The 24855-nt window shown below is 40.8% G+C and overlaps 1 protein-coding gene across 1 annotated transcript in view; it reads right to left on the bottom strand.

The window, feature by feature from the left end:
* LOC133621436 (uncharacterized) overlaps positions 1-24409 on the bottom strand; it is a 28869-nt gene extending 4460 nt beyond the window's left edge. Inside the window, exons 1-32 of the mRNA XM_072915631.1 lie at positions 24391-24409; positions 24274-24345; positions 24068-24197; positions 17589-17985; positions 17444-17524; positions 15254-15271; positions 14979-15068; positions 14025-14060; positions 9920-9991; positions 9792-9836; positions 9690-9725; positions 9590-9613; positions 9464-9517; positions 9220-9291; positions 8751-8789; positions 8617-8673; positions 6274-6327; positions 6155-6208; positions 6036-6089; positions 5920-5973; positions 5531-5584; positions 5409-5462; positions 5291-5344; positions 5078-5131; positions 4871-4915; positions 4736-4789; positions 4621-4674; positions 3007-3060; positions 2689-2760; positions 2582-2617; positions 2472-2516; positions 2364-2396 (exon numbers count right to left, since the gene is read on the bottom strand). Of these exons, the coding sequence (XP_072771732.1) occupies positions 2364-2396; positions 2472-2516; positions 2582-2617; positions 2689-2760; positions 3007-3060; positions 4621-4674; positions 4736-4789; positions 4871-4915; positions 5078-5131; positions 5291-5344; positions 5409-5462; positions 5531-5584; positions 5920-5973; positions 6036-6089; positions 6155-6208; positions 6274-6327; positions 8617-8673; positions 8751-8789; positions 9220-9291; positions 9464-9517; positions 9590-9613; positions 9690-9725; positions 9792-9836; positions 9920-9991; positions 14025-14060; positions 14979-15068; positions 15254-15271; positions 17444-17524; positions 17589-17985; positions 24068-24197; positions 24274-24345; positions 24391-24409 (2067 nt within the window). The remainder of the gene's footprint in view (positions 1-2363; positions 2397-2471; positions 2517-2581; positions 2618-2688; positions 2761-3006; positions 3061-4620; positions 4675-4735; positions 4790-4870; positions 4916-5077; positions 5132-5290; positions 5345-5408; positions 5463-5530; positions 5585-5919; positions 5974-6035; positions 6090-6154; positions 6209-6273; positions 6328-8616; positions 8674-8750; positions 8790-9219; positions 9292-9463; positions 9518-9589; positions 9614-9689; positions 9726-9791; positions 9837-9919; positions 9992-14024; positions 14061-14978; positions 15069-15253; positions 15272-17443; positions 17525-17588; positions 17986-24067; positions 24198-24273; positions 24346-24390) is intronic.
* Between the last annotated feature and the right edge of the window lie 446 nt (positions 24410-24855).

Raw genomic sequence — 24855 nt, 5'->3', positions numbered from 1 at the left:
AATGAATCCCTTGTTGTTTGAAAATGGCAACATTACTTAGAGAGTTTGGCTGAGTGCTGCTTGTCAGATTGTATTTGTGAGCCCGTGTTTAGTCTGATACCTGGTAGTACCGACTGAAAATTATTGAATTTGATACCCATCCCTATATACGTACTACATGTATGATGTATATACTGCATGTATGATGTATATACATGTATATACTGCATGTATGATGTTTTTTTCCTGAGGGAACTCTCCTGAAGGAATCAATAAAGTACTATCTAGCTATACTGCATGTATGATGTATACACCTTTCGGATATGTTGATGTAGATAGGGTACCAATTCTTGGTAACTGGGAATCAATACTTTCTTAGTACTTTTTCTGTGTGTTCAAATGTGTTGATAAATGTTAATTGTTAAAAATTTGTTTTTAACGTATTTAACATTTGACAATGACAGTTTTCTTGTCTCCTTACACTTGTGTGTGTTTCATTACAAGTACTGCACTGTTCTCTATTATATAGTAGACTTTGTACACGGTTACAATTCCAAAGGGTTGGATGGCAGGAGTGTGTAAACTACACACTGGTCAGGAAGTAGTCTTTGCCATTAAGATGAGTGTGCCAGTCTTGTCTTTGAGTGTTTATACTGTAAGTATTGTACACATCATACAGCACCTGTTTGATTGTAATGTGCATCTTTGTTGTAGTCCATCCATCCATCCATCTTCTTCCGCTTATCCGAGGTCGGGTCGCGGGGGCAGCAGCCTAAGCAGGGAAGCCCAGACTTCCCTCTCCCCAGCCACTTCGTCCAGCTCTTCCTGTGGGACCCCGAGGCGTTCCCAGGCAAGCCGGGAGACATAGTCTTCCCAACGTGTCCTGGGTCTTCCCCGCGGCCTCCTACCGGTCGGACGTGCCCTAAACACCTCCCTAGGGAGGCGTTCGGGTGGCATCCTGACCAGATGCCCGAACCACCTCATCTGGCTCCTCTCCATGTGGAGGAGCAGCGGCTTTACTTTTGAGCTCCTCCCGGATGACAGAGCTTCTCACCCTATCTCTAAGGGAGAGCCCCGCCACCCGGCGGAGGAAACTCATTTCGGCCGCTTGTACCCGTGATCTTGTCCTTTCGGTCATAACCCAAAGCTCATGACCATAGGTGAGGATGGGAACGTAGATCGACCGGTAAATTGAGAGCTATGCCTTCCGGCTCAGCTCCTTCTTCACCACAACGGATCGATACAGCGTCCGCATTACTGAAGACGCCGCACCGATCCACCTGTCGATCTCACCATCCACTCTTCCCTCACTCGTGAACAAGACTCCGAGGTACTTGAACTCCTCCACTTGGGGCAAGATCTCCTCCCCAACCCGGAGATGGCACTCCACCCTTTTCCGGGCGAGAACCATGGACTCGGACTTGGAGGTGCTGATTCTTATCCCAGTCGGTTCACACTCGGCTGCGAACCGATCCAGTGAGAGCTGAAGATCTTGGCCAGATGAAGCCATCAGGACCACATCATCTGCAAAAAGCAGAGACCTAATCCTGCAGCCATCAAACCAGATCCCCTCAACGCCTTGACTGCGCCTAGAAATTCTGTCCATAAAAGTTATGAACAGAATCGGTGACAAAGGGCAGCCTTGGCGGAGTCCAACCCTCACTGGAAACGTGTCCGACTTACTGCCGGCAATGCGGACCAAGCTCTGACACTGATCATACAGGGAGCGGACCGCCACAATCAGACAGTCCGATACCCCATACTCTCTGAGCACTCCCCACAGGACTTCCCGAGGGACACGGTCCAATGCCTTCTCCAAGTCCACAAAGCACATGTAGACAGGTTGGGCAAACTCCCATGCACCCTCAAGGACCCTGCCCAGAGTATAGAGCTGGTCCACAGTTCCACGACCAGGACGAAAACCACACTGTTCCTCCTGAATCCGAGGTTCGACTAACCGGCGTAGCGTCCTCTCCAGTACACCTGAATAGACCTTATCGGGAAGGCTGAGGAGTGTGATCCCACGATAGTTAGAACACACCCTCCGGTTCCCCTTCTTAAAGAGAGGAACCACCACCCCGGTCTGCCAATCCAGTGGTACCGCCCCCGATGTCCACGCGATGTTGTAGTTGTCATTACAAATTTGGAGGTGTTGAAATTGCCGTATAGAATCACCAATGCATGTGTATGGCATATTCAATGTAAATTAGTATCGAGCCAGTGTATTTTCGAAAGTGGAATCTTATTTTTGAGGGCCTTCTCGTAAAATTGTAACATTACTTCAAGGTATGCATGCATATATATATATATATATATATATATATATATTTACTTGTGTTTTAAAGTGTACTTGCTAAAATGAGCGAAACAATAAACATTCTTACCTCTCCTTTATTTCCAGGAATCCCAGGTGGGCCCTAAAACACAAAAAGTAGAAGAAAGACTTTTGGAAAAAGTTATTGGTAAAGAAAGGCAACATGAGTTGAACATACTTGGTCTCCCTTGACTCCAGGATCTCCAGCAGCACCAGAATCTCCCTACTCATGAGACAACAAGTAAGTATTGTGTTGAGTCATGAAATATTAATCTGCAGCAGACTCACCAAGCTTCCTTTTGGTCCTGTTGGTCCCATTAGACCCTGAAAATAATTGTTTTGTGACGTCTGCATGTTGACATGGTGATGTTTAAAGATGAACACACACCACTAACCTCATCACCTTTGTGTCCTGTGTGTCCCTTCATTCCTGGGGAACCACTGTTGCCTTTTTCTCCCTTTTGTCCCTGTCAGGACCGTCAATAATATAATCACAGCTTTGCCACAAATATAGTGGGTCAGTTTTTGCCTCATCACCCACTTAAAGTGTGAGGAAGAAAGACCCTGATAAGTCCGAAAGAGTTGCCACAGTAGCATCTGCTCACAGATGCCCTCTAGTGGTTGTTTGAGCACATTGCAGCTAGCCTTGGATAGTCCCACTCTTAATGCTTCAGACAGGAATGTGGCCCAGAACCACTGTAGAAATATCTCACCTCTATTCCTGGGGGACCGGCAGGACCCACTGGCCCTTGTTTCCCACTTTCACCCTAAAAATATAATGTGGGTCAATAAAACATTTGAATTGTTCAAAATAATATTATATAAGACTAAACTACTGAATAGAAGGACTCTCCTATCCTTTAATCGTGTTTTAAAAACAAGTGATATTTTATTGATTGTCTTTTGGTGCTCCTAGTTTTCGGTCACTGTTGTGTGTCCGTGTGAGTGACAAGAAGAAAAGCTCTGACTCGCAGAAGTCGCCACGTTTTAGTATGCATGTACAGGCGGTCATTGTGTTCTCACGTGACACGGTTGCGTACACACTGCCAGAAATTGTTAATATTTGACAAAAATAAACGTTTGTGTGGCACAAGAATACATAGGCGAAAAATACCATGGATCACTTTGTGAAAGGAAAATGAAAGTTAGGGGGTTCCAATTAGGGGTGGGGGGAAAAAAAGTTTTTCGAATGAAATGCAAAACTTGTTTGTAACTATTCTTAATCGATTAAAAAAATATAGATTTTTTTTAAATTATTATTTTTGATCTGTCCTGTCCAGCCACTTTAAAACATGTCTAGGTAGACCTTTTTTTAAACAAAACCAGTTTTCTTTAAGATAGTATGGACATTGATCAGAGCTGTTCATTTATTTTATGGAGGCATGAAGTTAATCATAGAACTGGCACCCAATGTTGTTAGAAAAGTATTGATTTTGAATCGAGAATCGATTCTGAATCATTTTCTGCCAGAATCGAATCAAATGGTGTGGTGCGGAAAGAGTCACAGCCCTAGTTCCAATACAACTGTTTTACTTTAATATTGGAGCCAATATTGGCACAATGCGATATCAGCAAGAATCACACATACTTTTATTTTGTAGTGTGGAATGTTGATCAAGTGAAATGAGTCAGAACTATGAAACACACTGACCTTATGACAGACTTGTGCTGTCTTTAAGTTGAAGTGGAGTGGTAATTAGTTTTTTTGGCAAGGCTGTGTGGGCACAATAGTTTCTGAAGTAAAGCTGATAAGTTGATGTTGTTACACCCCTGGTAAAACATGAAGTGAAATTAGACGTAATGTGCCCGAGTGCAGCTGGGATAGGCTCCAGTTCAAGCACTCAAACGCTGCGACCATCATTAAGGATAGAGATGGTTTCCATTTGAATGGATCTGCTCCTACAACATCAACAGTGACCACTGACTGCCAGCAACTTGAGTGTTGCAGGATCGATCCCCGCTTCTGCTATTCTAGTCGCTGCCGTTTTGTCTTTGGGCAAGATACTTGACCCCCCTGCTCCCAGTGCTGCCCACACTGCTTTAAATGTAACTTGGATCATTAGTTTCACTATGTGAAGCGCCTTGAGTGACTAACGAAAAGCGCTATGTAAATATAATTCACTTCACTACCACTAATGAGTTGTTAATTTATTTTATTCATTTAGGTGTAAGTTAGGACTGACTAGGATTTGATTTTGTACGACCATCGTATGAAATGGAAGTGATATGTTGGACTGAGGGGACGTCCTGTATAATCTCTAGACCCCAAACACATGCAATTTAAATAATACCTAATAATATTTGGATCAATATGAGTTGGTACATACTGTTGAACCTTTATCTCCTGCTATTCCATCTTCTCCAGGTGTGCCAGCCTCCCCCTGTTTAAAACACAGACTTCTAGTTGATGTTTATACATGAATAAACAAACTACTACCTTACAGTTTTGCCCGGAAACCCAATTGGTCCGACTGCTCCCTCAGCACCAATGTCACCCTAGATGATATCAATCAAATATATCATGATTCTTTTGGTCATGCAGCTTTAGGAGAAATATATTTTTCATTCAAATGATACCTTTTCACCAGGAGGTCCTACCACTCCCTGCTTGCCGGGAAGCCCCTGTAGCCAAAACACATACTTTATATATTTGGAAATGTATATGCAGATTATGTTTACAGGAAAAAGTCAACATTTTATGAATCTGCTCTAATTCAATGCTGTTTCCTGGCATAAATAGTGTAAAAGTTACATTTTCTGGCCATACACATGAAGTTGACTTACAGGAATACCCACAATCCCCCGGACACCGACTGCTCCGACCGTACCAGGCTCTCCCTGTTGAGTGATGCGGCAGAATGATCATTGTGTTCTCAAGAGTCACTATATCACTTCATGTTTTGGTGACAAATAATTATTGACTAGTATAATAACTAGTAATATTACTTATTAGTATCACTAGTAAAACTAGTATAATAACTTGTATGATTGTGTGACCTTGGCACCATCCTCCCCAGGAATGCCATCCATGCCATCTTTGCCTGCGTTTCCCTGTCATCAAACACAAACACATTAAAGATGTTTTGGCAGAAAGTAGAAACCATCCAATACTTACAACTTCTCCCTTTTCTCCTTGAGGACCGACTGCTCCTTGAGGCCCTATTGCTCCCTAGTGACAATCAATCAATACTTCATACTTTATCATTGTTTAAAATGTCCTATAAGTGAAATACTCACTTCATCACCTTTTGGTCCCTCCAAACCTTGACGGCCACGCAGTCCCTCCACACCCTGGTGACACAAAGTCACTTGGAAACATTTCTATGGATCTTTTCATTCATTCAGGTTCTGGTACACTCAGGACCTTCAGTCCATCGCGACTAAACTGTTTGGTTGTTTTGGAAGACGTGGGCCTCTCATCTAATTAGGCTTCATCACTCGGGCGGAATCTATCGGACCAATCTAAATCTAAGAGGAGATGTGAACAATCTAAGTCTAAGAGGAGATGTGAACAATCTAAGTCTATGATCATGAACTGATGACATCTACTTGAATCAGAGGCCAAAGTCTAGTTGTGATGGACTGAAGGCCTGCCATGATTTTTTTGCTCATAAAAAGCTGCTTACTGGAGCTCCAGGTGGGCCTGTGGGTCCTGGGTTGCCATTGAAACCAGGAGCACCCTAGGACACATGGAACACAACCTTTAACTTTGTAAATGCAAGCAGGCTCGATAGGAACTTACTATGTCTCCTTTCTCTCCTGGTGTACCAGAAAATCCAATAGGCCCTCGTTGGCCCTGATAGACATATTTGGTAGTTATAAATCATATCTACATATTGTGAGGATAGCAAAATAGCCTACGTCGTCTCCCATGCGACCTGGCAGACCCTGAGGACCCTGAAGTCCACTCTCTCCCTGTGGAGAGGATTCAACAAGTCACATGAACACATTCCAAGTTTCTTTCACCACTTGATTTTTACCTTTTCTCCAGGTGTGCCGTCTTTACCATTGTCACCTGCCAAACCTGTGTGTCCCTGAGACAACAATCCCATAATTAGTTCAGATTTTACACACTTTCCAAGATTTTGCCATCTCAAATGTCTCCATTTGCAGAAGCTTTTTCAGAAAATTGCAGCAAAAGTTTCGATGTTTTGAGACATTGAATCAACTTGAGATTTCATGAATTTGTCATCGTTTTAAGTGTTCCTTGTAACCTCAAAGTACAAGATTTCAACAAAAATTGCAAAACAAATACTTTATTGATGTTTTACTCCTTTTATACAACAGCCCTAAAAGTAGACACTAGATAGCAGTACAAGCACACTCAGACCTCATTGTCCAATTACTGGACTGTTTTCATTCATTATAACTAATAATAGTAATAATTTTAATTGTAAAAAGAAACACCACCAAAGCCTTCCTTATTGTCCGCACATTGCAGACATTCTTTGGGTATGTTTTAAACTTCCATCTTAAACACGTTAAGAGCATTTGTCAACTGTTGAGAGTGATCTATAGCGCTAATGTTTGTTCAACATCTCTAACATGTAAAATACTGCTTATTTGCTAGGTCAGCATTGCAAATGAAAATAATTGTCTTGCCCTGGATGAGTAAATGTTAAATGAATAAATACATGTCAACTTGGAAGTAAATGTTAACGTACTACATTACCCAGAAGGCTTAGTGGTGTAGACAGGAACAGGTCGAGGCTACGTGGGTACAATTGTGTTTGATCAATAGTTGATAGATTGTTACACGTTGTTGTTCCTACAAACATTAGTGTTGATTAGACAGTTGACGTGTGTGTTTAAGCTCCGCTAAGAAACAAATTAGATAAGTGAAAATTTGCAGTTATTGGTTAATAGCTGGGTTGCATATGACGTCACATCCGTTTTTCTTTTTGGTGGCCTAATACACACAACGGTCAAGCAGCTTGAGCGCAGCATTAAAACGAGAGAGTGAGTGTAGAGTTTGAGCAGAAAATGTTGTATTGCTGTTCTGTTCTTCGGTGTTCCAGTCGTTCAAATAGAGGGATAGGAAAAAGCTTTCATAGATTCCTGAAATGAGTGGTTCATAGAGGTAAAAAAGTCAGGAAAAACAAAAGTATGTCAGGAATTGGCTTATAAAAATATAACTTTCATCACATTTGAATTTTCCTGAGGGAACTCTCCTGAAGGAATCAATAAAGTGCTATCTATCCATCTATCTATCTATCTATATTATGAAATACAATCGGACCATGCTCGTGTCTGCAGTTATCACTTTGTAAAATGTTTGTCTGAACATTTGATTTGTTTGGGAAACTTTCTATGGTGCAATGGAGTTAATTCTCTACTATATTAGTAGTGTTTGACAGCAGAACTAAACGTTTAGAAAGGACAGGAGATGGCATTAGTTTGTGTTCTTTTGTGGTTGCTATGCCTAAAGATAACTAGAAGACCTACTTGTGCAAATAAACTAACGTCATGTAATAAATATTGTGATTGTTGGTCCAATCCACCGTATTTCTGTTGTCCATTTTCATAACAGAAACTAAAAGCTTAGTTGTTGTGCAGGAAAGACAAGTGCTTTGTTCCACACGGATGACCACATTATAGCATCTTTGGTGATATTTGTTAGCATCAAAAAAATATATATATAGTATTAATAAAGTAGATGAATAAATCTCAACAGCATCTTGATATCGCTAACAAACATTGCTGAACAACAGGGACATCTATAGCTAAATAATGAGACAAAATATCAACTTCACACCATCAAAACAACTGCAGACATGAATTATAGACGAGACTAATATTTGTAGCAGGAAATCAACTGCAAACAAATGTATCCTTTCTCTCATTAGCATCACGATCACAGCTGCAGAATACTCTTTATGTCAATCAAATGCGTAACTTAATGATGGTTGAATGCATCCACTTTGTCTTTCATGATTAATGTTTAATTTGTGGACCCTTCAGATGTAAAGACATGATGTGCCTCCAATCTTTTCTTCTCTAAATACCCAGAGTGTCTAATGAAGTGAGGTCGTAGTGAGCAGTAACGTCTTGGTGATGATAAATGGTTTAAACCTTTAAAAAAAAAGAACATTCTTAAGAGTGTAAAAATCCACTCCATCCCATTTGAAATATTGTTTTCATGATTGGTTATATATTTGCCTTTAAACCTTTCAAAATACTCCCAAATCTGCACTGATTCAGGTAAATAAACAGCAGCCTTGTGGGACTTGAGGTCATGTGATTGCAACCCAGCTTTCGGTGCGGTCACAACATTGCCAATTCCTGGGGGGGGTCTGCATTTTATTGCTCAATCAGGAGCTCACCTTCATGCCTGGTAGTCCAGCAAGGCCTTGAGGTCCAGCAGGGCAGGCTGCAGGACACTAGAAGTATGTATTAAACATACATAGTGTAATAAATACAGCAGAGGTCACAGTCATGCATGCAGAACAACACTCACAGCTTCCCCACTCCCCTCACCAGCGGCACCAGGCGGCCCCTACAAACACAGTCACATCCACAGGAGCTTTAGTTGTTTTTGCTACGCAGATCCCACACCAGAAAGAGATTCAGATGGCAAAGAGAAGCCGGAAGCATCAGCAACCCAGGTTATAAGCTTCAATGAAGCAGTCATTCCACAAGAAAAGGCCCTTTGTGTATTGACCCGAATATAAGACAACTCATCTTTATTTAAAATATCACTTCAAGGGGTTGTTTGGTGACACTTATTGTTAAACAAGTCAGTTCACTGCAGGTCATGGTGTGTGAGTGATAGCAAGAAAAGCTCAGACTCACTCAAGGCAGAAGTGCTGGTTTGCATGTTTTCATCTCCGGAATATAAAAGGTAGCAATGGCGTCTTATATTTGGGTCAGTACGGTACTACTTACAGCTGAACACTCCCAAAAAGGTCTGATCTGGAACTTCTTACCAATGGACCCGGAGGACCAGGAGGCCCAGGAGGTCCTGGGTTTCCATTCTCTCCTCTGGTTCCAGGTGAGCCCTGCAAATGCCAGACAAGTTTGAGCCGCACAGTAACTCTGGATACAATACTTGCGTGATATTGATAGTGTGACGATACAGGGACTGATAATGGATATATTTCTAAAGTATCGCAGCGTCAAGCATATCTATGACTAGTATCTAAAATGGTGATTTTTCATTTCAAATCTCACCTCAGGTCCGATGTTGCCTTCATCTCCTGGGATCCCTGGTTTCCCTGGTGGTCCCTGTAGGAAAGAGACGCAGTGTCAGCCCCAGACGGCGTTAAGAAGCTCCAACATTGCGGTGGATACACGTACAGCAGGTCCTTCACTCGCTGGGCCCTGTCAAGACACAACATTAAAGACCTTTGAGTCACTCCACTTCTCGTGCTGCTTTTAAAGAAAGTTGTCCACTCACTTGAGGACCCGCAGGCCCAGGAAAACCAGGAAGTCCCTAAGAGAATAAGGCAGACAGGTTAGTGCCTACAACACGACTTTGTCAATAATCCAAGTGTCTTACTCTCTCGCCCACTGCTCCTCTTGGACCCATGGGACCAGGAGAACCCTGCAGACCACAAAGACTGGTGAAGTCCACATGGTGCATTAGATGGTCATAAAGAGCAGATTGTAATAAAGGCTGTTGCTTACAGCAGATCCTGGAAGACCTGGTAGACCTCGATGCCCAGGAAGTCCAATTTCCCCCTGCTCGCCTTTGCTGCCCTGACAAGCAGACAACAGATTTATCTTCTTGGCAAAGGTAGAGACAGCCAACATCAATCTTTTTCAATTCTCTGCTGCTTGAAGGCTAGAGAGATGAGTAGTTTCTATTGCAGGCTCTTTAAAGCAATTGTTCTTTGGAGACACCTTTGGTCTGAGGGCTCCAACTTCCTCATTATTCTCATTTTGTATCAAATGTCAATGCAAGGCTCTGCCATGTTTAAAGTAGGAGTGTGAATCTTAACCATTTCATCCAATCCCGATTCCTGGGGTGATGATTCGATTCAGAATTGATTCTTGATTCAACAAGAATTTCTATTCAAACCAGTTTTCGCCATGTATTATTTGGTATAATAATTGTAATGAAACTTTTTCAAAACAAGTTCCAGGTTAGAAAAGCTCTGCCTGGTTGAATGGAGATTGCTAAAAATGTATTTTTAAAAACATATTAATATTAATAATATTAATTTAAATCACTTTTGGAAAATTATGAATTGATTAATTTATAGTACCACAGCAATAGATAGAAGGGATGCTAGAAGAAGCAATGTTTCATATACAAATCACGATTGTTATTCATCCCGATTCCAAAATCATTTCATAAATGACAAAAAATATATATATATATATTTCTTTTTTTTATTAGGCCATCTCCACGCAACCAGAAGGAGCTTTTCTAACCTCTAACCTGTTTTGAAAAAGTTTCATTATAATTATTATACAAAACAATACATTTCAAGAATCAATTCTGAATGGAATCATCACCCCAGGAATCAGAATCGCATCAAATGATTAAATGTCGGAAGATTCACACCCCTATTAGTTGGTATAGCAATACTGTTTAGGGCCAAATAAGTACTCAATCGTGTGTACAACTGTGTGTACTGTTAGTGAGCATGTTGTGGTGATCTACTAAGACATATATTCTTACATGTATATATTACATGTTATTATGAATGTTACTACATGACATATATTCTTACATCATGTATATATGACATGTTATTATGAATGTTACTACATGACATATATACTTACATCATGTATATATGACATGTTATTATGAATGTTACTACATGACATATATACTTACATCATGTATATATTACATGTTATTATGAATGTTGCTACATGACATATATACTTACATCATGTATATATTACATGTTATTATGAATGTTACTACATGACATATATACTTACATCATGTATATATTACATGTTATTATGAATGTTACTACATGACATATATACTTACATCATGTATATATTACATGTTATTATGAATGTTACTACATGACATATATACTTACATCATGTATATATTACATGTTATTATGAATGTTACTACATGACATATATACTTACATCATGTATATATTACATGTTATTATGAATGTTGCTACATGACATATATACTTACATCATGTATATATTACATGTTATTATGAATGTTACTACATGACATATATACTTACATCATGTATATATTACATATTATGAATGTTACTACATGACATATATACTTACATCATGTATATATTACATGTTATTATGAATGTTGCTACATTACATATATACTTACATCATGTATATATTACATGTTATTATGAATGTTGCTACATTACATATATACCTACAGCGTGTATATAAAACCTTAATGGAGGTGTTTGGAGGTTTTTAGAGCGAGTCTCATTGACTCCATTGTTAGCTGACTTTTGATCGCATTTATTTAATATTTAGAATGTATAAAAAAAGATTTGCTTGTCTTGTAATAAGGATTGTGAATGATAGGCAAAAAAGAGCAGTTCTTTTTAAGTCATTCACCAGCACAAAGGCAGAATTGCTGGACAGGTGTGTCTAATTTGTTTTATTTCTGAGAGAAAAGATTGCCGACACCAGCATGGAAGATTCTCTCCATCTCTCCATCTTATTGCAAAGATCTCCTCCTTGTCGTTTATGCAGAACTTCCCACATTTCAGACGTGCTAAATATAGACGCAAAACACTTTCAAGTGTGAATAATCACAATGTGAGCGCTAAACGATTAAATGTACATTTCCTTAGTGCAACAAGTGTGTTCAAGATCCTTTCTAGTGGAACCCACCTATGTTGCCATCATGCCTACGTCCTTCCTGGTCCACGCTGTTATTAGAATTACTCAAAGGTGAAGTCCACGCTTCTCTGGCCAATTGAAAAATGTGTCCATATATTGACATATATTCAGGTGAAACTCCAAAAAATGTGATCTTGTGCAAAGTTTGTCTATTCCAGCAATTAGATGTACAAGTGAAAGTAATATTTGACATAACATGCAAGTCACCATATTACAAGACTTCTTCTGATATCGTTTTCATGATTATTGCTTACAGCTTATGAAAATCTCAGAACATTTCAAAAACTGTAAACCATGATTATCAAAATATAAAAAACTTGACATTTCTCACTTTGCAATTCATTATCTCAGTGGCCTAGGGTTAGGGTGTCGCCCTGAGATGGGTAGATTGTGAGTTCAAACCCCGCCCGAGTCATACCAAAGACTATAAAAATGGGAGCCATTACCTCCCTGCTTGGCACTCAGCATCAAGGCTTGGAATTGGGGGTTAAATAACCAAAATGATTCCCGGGCACGGCCACCGCTGCTACTCACTGCTCCCCTCACCTCCTAGGGGGTGATCAAGGGTGATGGCTCAAATGCAGAAGATAATTTCGCCACACCTAGTGTGTGTGTGTGTGCAGGCCCGGCCCTAACCAATCTGGCGCCCTAGGCAAGATTTTAGGTGGCGCCCCCCCACATCGGCAGTGAAGTGTATATACTCACAAGAAACCGAATAGCTTTGTCTTTGACCTTTTTTTTTACTTACAACTATACCTAATATATAAAGGGGTGGAAAAGTGACTATTACCTGCAGGGCAAACATTAGCTAACCAGAAGGCAATAACAATGTAAACAAAAAACACCTGCTTAAAAGATCTAATACAAATGTCCCTGAGGAATGTAAGGTGGGAGTACTGTAATTACCTAACGTTACATTATTATTTTCCATAACAATTTAGCCCCCTCCACAATATTAACCCGACGTTAAAACAGAACTAGCTATTTATTGATTAGCAATTGCCGAATCATGTAACATTAGCTTAATGCTAAAAAGCCAGGTTACTATCACATTCTGTAACAGACAAATAATTTCATGTAGGCTAACGTTACCTACCTGCTACCTCTGTCTTTTCTCCTTTCTCCTCCTCTTCTTTTCTCTTTTTTCTTCCCTGGGCACCTGACAGTTTTGGCCGTTTTGACATCTTGTGTTGATTTTTTGATGTGGTGACGTCCAAAAAGAGTCATGATACGGAAAGGGAGGGGGCGCACCGTGCGGGGGGAGGGGAGGGGGGGCGTAATGTTGTAACAAATAATATTTCTATTAAATAGGCTTTAATTTGCATTTTAATTAACGTGGGATTATTTTTTGTATTTAGAAATAATAGTACCAACTTTTTTTTTTTTTTTTTTCTCCAACATTTGTGGCACTGGCGTGGCGCCCCCTGATGGGCGGCGCCCTTAGCATTTGCCTATACGGCCTATGCCACGGGCCGGCCCTGTGTGTGTGACTATCATTGCTACTTTAACATTAACTTAATTATTTATATCAAATATTAGCTTCACATTTGAAGTTGAATTGCTGACATGAATGAACTTTTGCACAATGATATAATGATTAAATCTGCATTCTTCTCCTTTTGGTTTCCACAGCCTCCTCCCCCTGCCTACTCTGTTCTAATTGGACCAGGGTCAGGGTCAAGTTCCCTGAGTCGTTGCTGCAGTTTCCCCAGCAGGCATTGTGGTGAGTTTCATGGACTATTACTGCCATATATCAGTCAGAGCCCGCCATCACCACACTTGACGCTGGCATGGTTGAACAACTGATGCAGCGCTTAGCCTTCTGAGGGGGACTATTCTGATCCCACGTCAAACGACCAAGGTTTAGGGCTGAGAGGCGGAAGGACGTGCCTATTTTTGTGTTTATTTATTTCATACTTACAGGAGTACCTGGGGTGCCAGGAGACCCAGGAAGACCCTACAGAGGAAATACAACAGTCAATGGAAAGGAGTAAGACTTGAAATATAGGTTAGATTTATAGGGGTTCTAAACCGTTTTGGCCTCAGGGCCCAATTTATCCACTACAGACGGCCAAGCCCGGAGCCCTCTCAACACTAACTTACTCTTGATTTTAATCATAGTCACTAATTAGACCTACTTACAACCTTATTAAATGATATGTAAACACGTGTTCATCACAAAGATTAATGTCAGGTTGATTACAGAAACTAATATACTGCAAAATAAGGAACTTGTTAAAAGAATAGAAAGCTACATACAATTTTGCAGTGCTATAGTAAATTCTGAGGAAATTAAATTAATGATTAACTATAACAATTGTTTCTTAAATAAACAGAGCCCACTCAAATTTGAACACTGAATTAGTAATCTTACTCTTGATTTTAATCGTATTCAATAATTATATGTAACCTACTTACAGTTTAACAGGATAACTTTGTCAAATGACATGAGAGCATGTGATCATTATTATTATTATTTCTTTAACAAATAAACCTTAGACTTAGGTCAGGCTGGGAAGAAAAATAAATACTAACCAAATATACTGCATGAGAAGAGACTCAAATAACTGGCAAAAAATAGATTTATACACAATTCTAAGTGCCAAAATAAATATTATTAATACAGATGTTTCTTAACTAACCCGTCAATAAAATACAAGTGTAAATGAAAATACAGCTTCACCACTTTAGTCATAATTTTTGCACTTAAGAACCTTTTCTGTGACTTTAGCTCCAGACTTCTTCTGTGTGTTTGAAATTGTCATTACTGCCACAAGTGGTGGAAAAGGGTATTACAACTGGGTCATACACACCACAGCTGTGAAATCACATAGTTTTTTTGGCGGCCCTCCAGGTGGTTAATAAACACGCTTACATCTCTGCCATCTCTGCCGTTTTCTCCTGCGAAGCCCCGAGGACCCTCAGGGCCGGGGGCTCCAGGGGGACCTTGGACTGATTTGTCAGGCTGCGAAAGAAAGGGACAGTCAGTAGTGGAAATAAGTTCATTTCCATGTGACACAATATAGTATATTTATTGTCAAAACAAAGCCACCACACCTGAATTAGATATTGAATAAGCAAATGAGGCAACAAAGCAATTCAAGCGGATTGTTAGCTCAAAAAAAAAAGAGTAGGTAAAGCGATAAATACCTCAGCATTGGCATACATCTGAAGGAGTCAGAGAAATGAGAACACAATGTCAGCGTTAGTGAAAGTAGTCACCACAAGCACACCTGCTGATAGAGTTGGCCTCATGCTGTGCCTTCAATACCACTCCCATGCTAACAGCCCACTCCCATGCTAACAGCACACTCCCATGCTAACAGCCCACTCCCATGCTAACAGCCCACCCCCATGCTAACAGCCCACTCCCATGCTAATACCCCCTCCCATGCTAACAGCCCAATCCCATGCTAACACCCCCCCGCCCCCATGCTAACAGCCCACTCCCATGCTAATACGCCCTCCCATGCTAACAGCCCACTCCCATGCTAATACGCCCTCCCATGCTAACACCTCCTCCCATGCTAACAGCCCAATCCCATGCTAACATCCCCTCCCATGCTAACAGCCCACTCCCATGCTAACACTCCCAGTCTTAGCATGTTAGCCTACAGCATCCAGCAAGTCCACCCCGGTCAACCACTGGTCTTGTTTGCGCCTAACATGCACGCTAGGATGGAAAGTGAAGTGCAATATTTGTCAGGGCAGACATGCTGTTCAAAAACTTGTTGTAAAAATAGCTTTTTATTACTAAAAAAATCCATCATGGAAAATTAAGGCTTTTACCATAAGGTTACAATATGTCCCTTTTATACTCTATTGCTAACTTTTCACAACTTTTTTACCTTTGAAACCATATCAGCTAGAATCATACATCATTGTATTATTTAGTAGTGTGGAATGTGAGAAAAGGTTTGATCAAATGAAATGAGTCAAACAGAGAACAATGGCATGTATGAAAAACACTTACCTATTTATTATTAACCATCTGGAATGGAGTTATGCTGTCTTTAAGTTGAAGTGGAGTGGTCAGTAATTGTTTTTCCACAATAATTCATGAAGTCCAAACATGAAGTTAAGTGTATCCATTGTGTTCACAGAAGCCGAGCAAATTGAAGTAAGAGTGGATCAATACTTGGCAAATGTTAAAGTTGATTTTATCAAGAACCTGATTAGATGTTAGCCACATTTGTTAAGCCATTTGGACATAAAGTACTGTACATTCCACAATATAAGTCACTACTTTTTTCCCACACCAAAGAATATAAAAATGGGAGCCATTACCTCCCTGCTTTGCACTCAGCATCAAGGGTTGGAATTGGGGGTTAAATCACCAAAAAGATTCCTGGGCGCTGCCACCGCTGCTGCTCACTGCTCCCCTCACCTCCCAGGGGGTGATCAAGGGTGATGGGTCAAATGCAAAGAATAATTTTGCCACACCTCGTGTGTGTGTGACAATCATTGGTACTTTAACTTTGACTTTAAATAGCTGCTGGCTGCAGTGGCTGCTGGTTGTAGCGGCTGCTGGTTGTAGCGGCTGCTGGTTGTAGCGGCTGCTGGTTGTAGCAACTGTTGGTTGTAGCGGCCGCTGGTTGTAGCGGCTGCTGGCTGCAGCGGCTGCTGGTTGCAGGAGCTCTGTGCTTTCCTCCTTTGTGTTCTTGATGTTTCCTTCTTGTTTTCATGGCCTTTTGCTTGCGCTGCTTCTCGGTGCTTCATTGTCAACTTTTGGATGCACTCCGGGGGAGCCTTTTGGCCACGTTTGCACCAGCTGCTGGTTTCCTGCCACACCGGAGTCTACGTGGAGAGACCGGAGGCAATGCGGAGCGAGCGTCGGGATGGACGAGCTTCATTTATCGGACACTTCGGTCTACCTGAACAAATTGTCATTGATCCACGCAACTGAATATTTGCTGAGAGCCAGTGGGCAGCCTAGGATGAAGTTGTCTCTCTTTGTTGCTTTGTTGGGTCCTGTTTCTGCCTCTGGAACCCCAGCATACGATGGCACATGTGTATGTATGGTGTTTTTGATGTCTATGCATGCTGCGATCGTATGTACGCAATCTGCTTGTATTGCTAAGTTTTTAGTTTTTCAATGTTTTCTTTTTTTAGCTGTATGAAACGCAGCTGAAGTGGCAGCTGGTTGCATCGGCTGTGTGCCTTTTTAATGTCGTTTATGTTCTTTGTGTTCTTGTTCATGCTAGCTTATTTCTGGTGTACTTTTTGTGTCAGCACTGCAAGCACAATATGTCAACATTGTGGGAGGAAGCAAGTCTGTTCTATCTTCTCCCTGTGAGAGTTAGACTTGTCCACCCAGCATGCAACAGTCTCACCGTGTACCTCGGTGGCAGGCAGCTCGTTGCAACTCTCTCTCTGGGCTCTCTTGGGGTCACAGTGAATCAGCATCCACTGTAGCTCAAACTGACAAAAGACCAGGTTATCCAAAGACTTGCCACCAGTTCCACACTCGGTCTGCGCCGCTTACCACCACGGACGCTTCCGAATCAGCATCCAGCCGTCCAATCAGAGTGTCTCCCTCTGTGTTGATGGCACCTTTGCCCTTGATGGGCTTCTGGTCCACAGGCTGGCAGTCCACGTAGAGCGTGACCATGTCTCGCTCCACGCCGATCATCACCTTGTGCCACCTGGTGTTGAAGAGCACGGACAGGCCGGCGAAGGTGACGGTCTGCAGGCTGCCGTCGGGCCCCGTCAGGAAGTACTCCAGGGCCTGCTGGTCGCCGTTCAGCCTCATGCCGGCTTGTTTGCCGCCATTCTCGTCCACGATCTGCCAGACGTTCCACACCTTGCTCACAGTGTTCTTGATCATGCGGAAAGTCACCATGAAGGAGTACTCGTCTGGGAACCCACGGGGAAAGTTCAGCCTAAAGGATCAGAGAATTAGCTGGAGTCATATTAGCTCACATGTGACCTTCGCCGACCAATCAAGTATTTAGAACGGCTCGTTTAAGTGCCGATTCTTAGTTTGGAAGTCGTTTTTTGTGCGTTGGCTGTTCACCCTTCTTTTCAGCCGCCAGAGTTCAATAAAAGCTGGTAACACCTCTCCCACTTGACAATGAGTAAGAATGATCTGCTAATGTGGACAACACTAATGCATTGTGGGAAATGTAGAACAAACCCAAAGCCCTCTATTGCCCACCCAACTGGCGACTGGACTAGAAGATCAGTCAAAGGAAACTGTAGACTTGGATTTACTTTTTTTTTCATTTAAAAAGCATTTATAAATGTATAATTTCTCTATTGGTTTACTTGTATTTGTTTTATTTTGATTCACTTTTCCAATTGATTGTTCTGATACGTAAAGTAGTTCAAGCGTGCACACTTTTTTATTCCACTTGTATTTTATACTTTTTATATACATACAAAAAGTATTCTTACTAATTATTTGTGTCTTTTTGCAATTCCTAAAATGCTCTTGTATTTTTTAGGTGAGAGAAAATTCCAAATAGTGATGTCAGTATATGATACGGCACCATCTTGTGGAATGTTTACACAAAAAACCCCCGAAAAAATTACATTCAATATTTCAGCACACACTAATTCCCACCAATAACGTGGTATTTCAGTAAATGCAAAACATTCAGATCCACATCTTGTCCTATAACTGCTACCTTTGATTGTTTTATTGACTAAAAGGACAATAATAATGAGGCAGTTTTTTGAAGAGCTCTTTGAAAGGAAAGGCTCCTAAAGAGCTGACTCCCTTCAAAGATAAATCCCATCTTAATTGCTACTAGAACTGTCCAATGAATAAAATATGTAATTGCCGTTAATTGCATATTTTCCATAGTTAACACCTAATTAATTGTGATTAATTACAGATAATTTTCAGTCCTAAATAGGAATTACACAGATCATTATCGTTACTATAGTTATTTTTTAACCGTAGCAATCGTACCATAAGGTGCGGATCAGAATCATTTAATTCACACAAATAATACTGTATTGGTGGAAATTATTATGAAATATTGGTAATCAGGAATTTTTGGTTGTGTTTTCATTACAAACATAAGTGCCATATTTCCATGCTTTAACAGTGCACTCCTTTGAATATTCCCTCACTTCAAAACTGTGTAACAATATAGAAAAAAATACACAAATAAAAATAAAACAATGCTTTAATGGATTTAAAAATATAAATAAAACTACAATAAAAATTTGGAAATAATAAAATGTGAGTACGAAATTATATTACCATGCCTGATGTGTGTACAGTAGAACTACTACACTTTAGAATAATGAACCCAAAAAGTGGTAAATAAAAGTAAAAAAATAATTATTTTGAATAGAAAAATTATATATATATATATATATATATACACACACACACACAATTTCACCCAAATGCTGCTAAGTTTCCATGAACTCATGTTCTCCTGCTGTTGCCAGTCAGGTTGCAGCATGTTAGTGGGAAATTGTCCACGCTAAATTTACATGTTCATAAAAAACTGCTCCCAAACAAACTGCTCACAACTGGGAATCGTTTCTCACTGCAAACGAATCGAGTCTTTTGAATGACTTTTAAAGGACTTGTTTTGTTTTAATGTCACCCATCCGTCACATTTCTATTATTTGCTTGATCTAGCCAACTAAAGGCTCTTGTACTTGAGATCATCATCTAGTTCAGGTGTACCTGCAGGTATTATACTATTATTTTATTATTCAGGTCGTGGTAAAGATGTTGCCTTCCTTTGTGTAATTCAATCTTTCAATTCCGCCAACAGCGACTCGGTGTGTTTTTAACGAGCCAGATTCGCGCTAGGCGGTGAATTCACAGATGGGCGCTGTGGCCCCTTTTTGTGTATTTTTTATCGTCTTGTAAACAACAAAGGTGAGGCAATAAAAGACTTTCCTGTAAGCCACTAAAACAAGCAGAGGCCTTTCTAGCTCAGCCCCAGGGTTAGAAAGTCTGTGCTGCCTTTGTCCTGCAGCAAGAAAAGGTGAAGAAGCAGCAGAAGCACCTTGGCCACTTTGAAAAAACAGTATTAGCATTCAGGCGTTACATAACTTCTGACCAGGATGGCCTTGCTGCACAAGCTTTGATGATGTAAAGTGCAATCACCTACACCAAATGTGTTCTCTTACGTCCCCCCAAGAAAGAACATCTTTTCTTAAATCACCATTTATATATATATATACAGGTAAAAGCCAGTAAATTAGAATATTTTGAAAAACTTGATTTATTTCAGTAATTGCATTCAAAAGGTGTAACTTGTACATTATATTTATTCATTGCACACAGACTGATGCATTCAAATGTTTATTTCATTTAATTTTGATGATTTGAAGTGGCAACAAATGAAAATCCAAAATTCCGTGTGTCACAAAATTAGAATATTACTTAAGGCTAATACAAAAAAGGGATTTTTAGAAATGTTGGCCAACTGAAAAGTATGAAAATGAAAAATATGAGCATGTACAATACTCAATACTTGGTTGGAGCTCCTTTTGCCTCAATTACTGCGTTAATGCGGCGTGGCATGGAGTCGATGAGTTTCTGGCACTGCTCAGGTGTTATGAGAGCCCAGGTTGCTCTGATAGTGGCCTTCAACTCTTCTGCGTTTTTGGGTCTGGCATTCTGCATCTTCCTTTTCACAATACCCCACAGATTTTCTATGGGGCTAAGGTCAGGGGAGTTGGCGGGCCAATTTAGAACAGAAATACCATGGTCCGTAAACCAGGCACGGGTAGATTTTGCGCTGTGTGCAGGCGCCAAGTCCTGTTGGAACTTGAAATCTCCATCTCCATAGAGCAGGTCAGCAGCAGGAAGCATGAAGTGCTCTAAAACTTGCTGGTAGACGGCTGCGTTGACCCTGGATCTCAGGAAACAGAGTGGACCGACACCAGCAGATGACATGGCACCCCAAACCATCACTGATGGTGGAAACTTTACACTAGACTTCAGGCAACGTGGATCCTGTGCCTCTCCTGTCTTCCTCCAGACTCTGGGACCTCGATTTCCAAAGGAAATGCAAAATTTGCATGGTTGGGTGATGGTGTGGGGTGCCATGTCATCTGCTGGTGTCGGTCCACTCTGTTTCCTGAGATCCAGGGTCAACGCAGCCGTCTACCAGCAAGTTTTAGAGCACTTCATGCTTCCTGCTGCTGACCTGCTCTATGGAGATGGAGATTTCAAGTTCCAACAGGACTTGGCGCCTGCACACAGCGCAAAATCTACCCGTGCCTGGTTTACGGACCATGGTATTTCTGTTCTAAATTGGCCCGCCAACTCCCCTGACCTTAGCCCCATAGAAAATCTGTGGGGTATTGTGAAAAGGAAGATGCAGAATGCCAGACCCAAAAACGCAGAAGAGTTGAAGGCCACTATCAGAGCAACCTGGGCTCTCATAACACCTGAGCAGTGCCAGAAACTCATCGACTCCATGCCACGCCGCATTAACGCAGTAATTGAGGCAAAAGGAGCTCCAACCAAGTATTGAGTATTGTACATGCTCATATTTTTCATTTTCATACTTTTCAGTTGGCCAACATTTCTAAAAATCCCTTTTTTGTATTAGCCTTAAGTAATATTCTAATTTTGTGACACACGGAATTTTGGATTTTCATTTGTTGCCACTTCAAATCATCAAAATTAAATGAAATAAACATTTGAATGCATCAGTCTGTGTGCAATGAATAAATATAATGTACAAGTTACACCTTTTGAATGCAATTACTGAAATAAATCAAGTTTTTCAAAATATTCTAATTTACTGGCTTTTACCTGTATATACACAGTATATATACCGTATATAAAAAATAGGTTAATGTTTTTCATACCTGTTTGACTCATTTCACTTGATCAAAAATTGCCTATTATTTCACACTTTTTTTTCTTGACCTGATGTGGGATCTGAGCCGAGGATGTCATTGTGGCTTGTGCAGCCCTTTTAGACACTTGTGATTAAGGGCTACATAAATAAACTTTGATTGAAAATACTAAACGCTGATATATCGGATCAATATCGGTATCGTCCAATACTCACGGTTCCATTATCAGCATTGTATAAAAGTTGAAAGAGCTGAATTGCGACAGCCCTTTAGAATGCCATCCATCCATCCATTTTCTACAGCTTGTCCCTTTCGGGGTCGCTGGAGCCTATCTAATCTGCATTTGGGCGGAAGGCGGGGTACACCCTGGACAAGTCACCACCTCATCGCAGGGCCAACACAGATAGACAGACAACATCCACACACTAGGGACCATTTTAGTGTTGCCAATCAACCTATCCCCAGGTGCATGTCTTTGGAGGTGGGAGGAAGCGGGAGAACCCGGAGGGAACCCACGCAGTCACGGGGAGAACATGCAAACTCCACACAGAAAGATCCCGAGCGCAAGATCGAACCCCGGACCTTCGTATTGTGAGGCAGACGCACCAACCCCTCTTCCACCGTGCTGCCCACCTTTAGGATGATTCATTAAAATCCAACCCTAAATTGTGTTAATTTCTGCTAATTGCATTAAATCCTTAAATGAAAAAAATCCTACTACATTCGGCTCAGAACAAGCTAGCGCGCATAAATGTCTCGCTTTTGCCGAAAAAAAATCGCACATGATATCACACAAGTTATATTGAAGAAAAAACTCCAGTTTTTCTAATGGGTCTTAGTATTGGGCTCATGTTTTATTTGTTTAAGCCCTGAGGCACAGAGGAGTTAAACTGGACACGCTGCCAAGCCCACAACTTTTAATTACCCACTCCTCAGTTTTTTACAGGAAACCTCTGACGCTGTCAGCATTTACTATTTGACTTTTGTTTCACAGCTTGGAAGGAGACACGAAGCAGAGGAGAACCAGACATGTTCAACATTGGTCTGCAGGAACTTGACTATTGTAGTGTTTTCTACCAATACTTACTGGTAGTAAACTTTCTTGACATGTCATGAGTATTGATTTCATGAAGAACATTTGGAATTTCTCACACTCAACTTGGCATTTTTCCCACATTAACACTTACATTGCAATCTACTACTGTCTTTAAGTTGAAGTCAGGTCCTAACTGTTTTTCTGGTGACACCCAGTGATCATGATAATTCATTAAGTTAAGCTCATGACACAGTCAGTTGAATGATGCGGACACGATTGTTACTGGATACTTTCAAATACACTTCTGCCTTGGAGACTTTGTATGTGTAAGTAATGTGCAACTATAATTAATACTTGTTTATATTGACTCATGCTGTTTTAATTCAATGATTATTACGTATGTCTAGCTTGTGTGCTTAGTTGTTGTGTAGCTGCTAATAGCCTCTAGCCTAGCATGTTTACCTTTTGTAAATGACTTTAGCAAAATAGAATAAATTGTGTGCTTATTGGAGGACATTGAAATGTTAACTGGCTGTCCAGCTTTGCACATCGCTGCAGGACGGCTTGTATCGCACATGATATAATTTACAAGTAAACACGCTTTAGGACTGCTTGTATCGCACATGATATCACACTCAAGGATACGCACTGCAGAATGACTTGTATCGCACATGACATCACAAACAAGTAAACGTGCTGCAGGACTGCTTGTATCGCACATGATATCACACAAGTATACGCGCTGCAGGACTGCTTGTATCGCACATGATATCACAAACAAGTAGATACGATACAGGACTGCTTGTATCGCACATAATATCACACAATTTAAATGCAAGCCGATATCATCCCATACTTGGTCTTTTGCTAATATCGGACTGATAGCCGATATGGAAATGGGATCGGGATACTGTACTAGGTCATATGGAGAAAGGTAGCTCAGCATGTTTTTCTTTATTTTCACCTTCCCAGAATGCCTCTTCCTTTTTAAACCGAGCTGCTTTGAAACAAGTAAAAGTAGCATTTTCAGCCACATAAGCCCTACAAAGTGTTTGTTTTCTCCAAGTCCTTGAATGCATCACCTGTGTGGATGGCAAATATGTTCAGACAGGTTTTGATGATGATGTGCAGCCACTCACATGGTGGGGATCTGGAAGTTGGCCTCGCGGTCCAGGCGGTACGCCACCTGCAGAGGAGTGGAGCCGTCCACCTTCCTCACGCCCTTCAGTGGGATGACGTCCAGCTGGAACTGTGTGATCAGATCAAAACCTGCTGGAGTCATGAGAGGATGAGTGCAAGTTGCCATGGTAACACCTTGATGTGAGACAAGACTTGTGTGCATCACCTGGAAGATCATCCTGTCCCCTTCTCATGGGGGGGCAGACGGTGTCGCCATCTAGTCGGTTAAAATCCAGTTCTGGTAGGACACAAGTCAAACACTATGTTTTATATATGTAGATACTGTCGTATATTGTAGCCATTTTAGTATATGATATCAACATACATTTCATGTATCACAACTGGGGTGTCCACTTCCAATATTGGAGTCTTGACTATTGGCTGATACCAATATTGATTTGATATGATATAATCATACATACATTTATTATTTAGTATTGTGGAATGTTAAAAATTGTTTGGTGAAGTGAAATAAGACCAATGGTAGGCTTGAAAAACACTAACCTATTCATTACATTTATGCTGTCTTTAAGTTGAAGTGGAGTGGTCATTGGTTTTTCAGTGACACCTAGTGGTCTTTATAATTAAGATAAGCTCATGGTGCAGCAAAATCAATGATGCGGACACGCTTGTTACTGGATACTTTCTAACACTTCTGCTTTGGAGACTTTTTATGTGTAAGTAATATGCAACTATAATTATTATTTATATTGACACGTTACACTGCAGTATTGTTTGTTTATATGTT

The sequence above is a fragment of the Nerophis lumbriciformis genome, linkage group LG21 (assembly GCF_033978685.3).
Source record: "Nerophis lumbriciformis linkage group LG21, RoL_Nlum_v2.1, whole genome shotgun sequence".
In the NCBI taxonomy this organism is placed as follows: domain Eukaryota; kingdom Metazoa; phylum Chordata; class Actinopteri; order Syngnathiformes; family Syngnathidae; genus Nerophis; species Nerophis lumbriciformis.
Note: the sequence above shows the minus strand (reverse complement) of the source record. Positions and strands in the feature narration are given on the sequence as shown.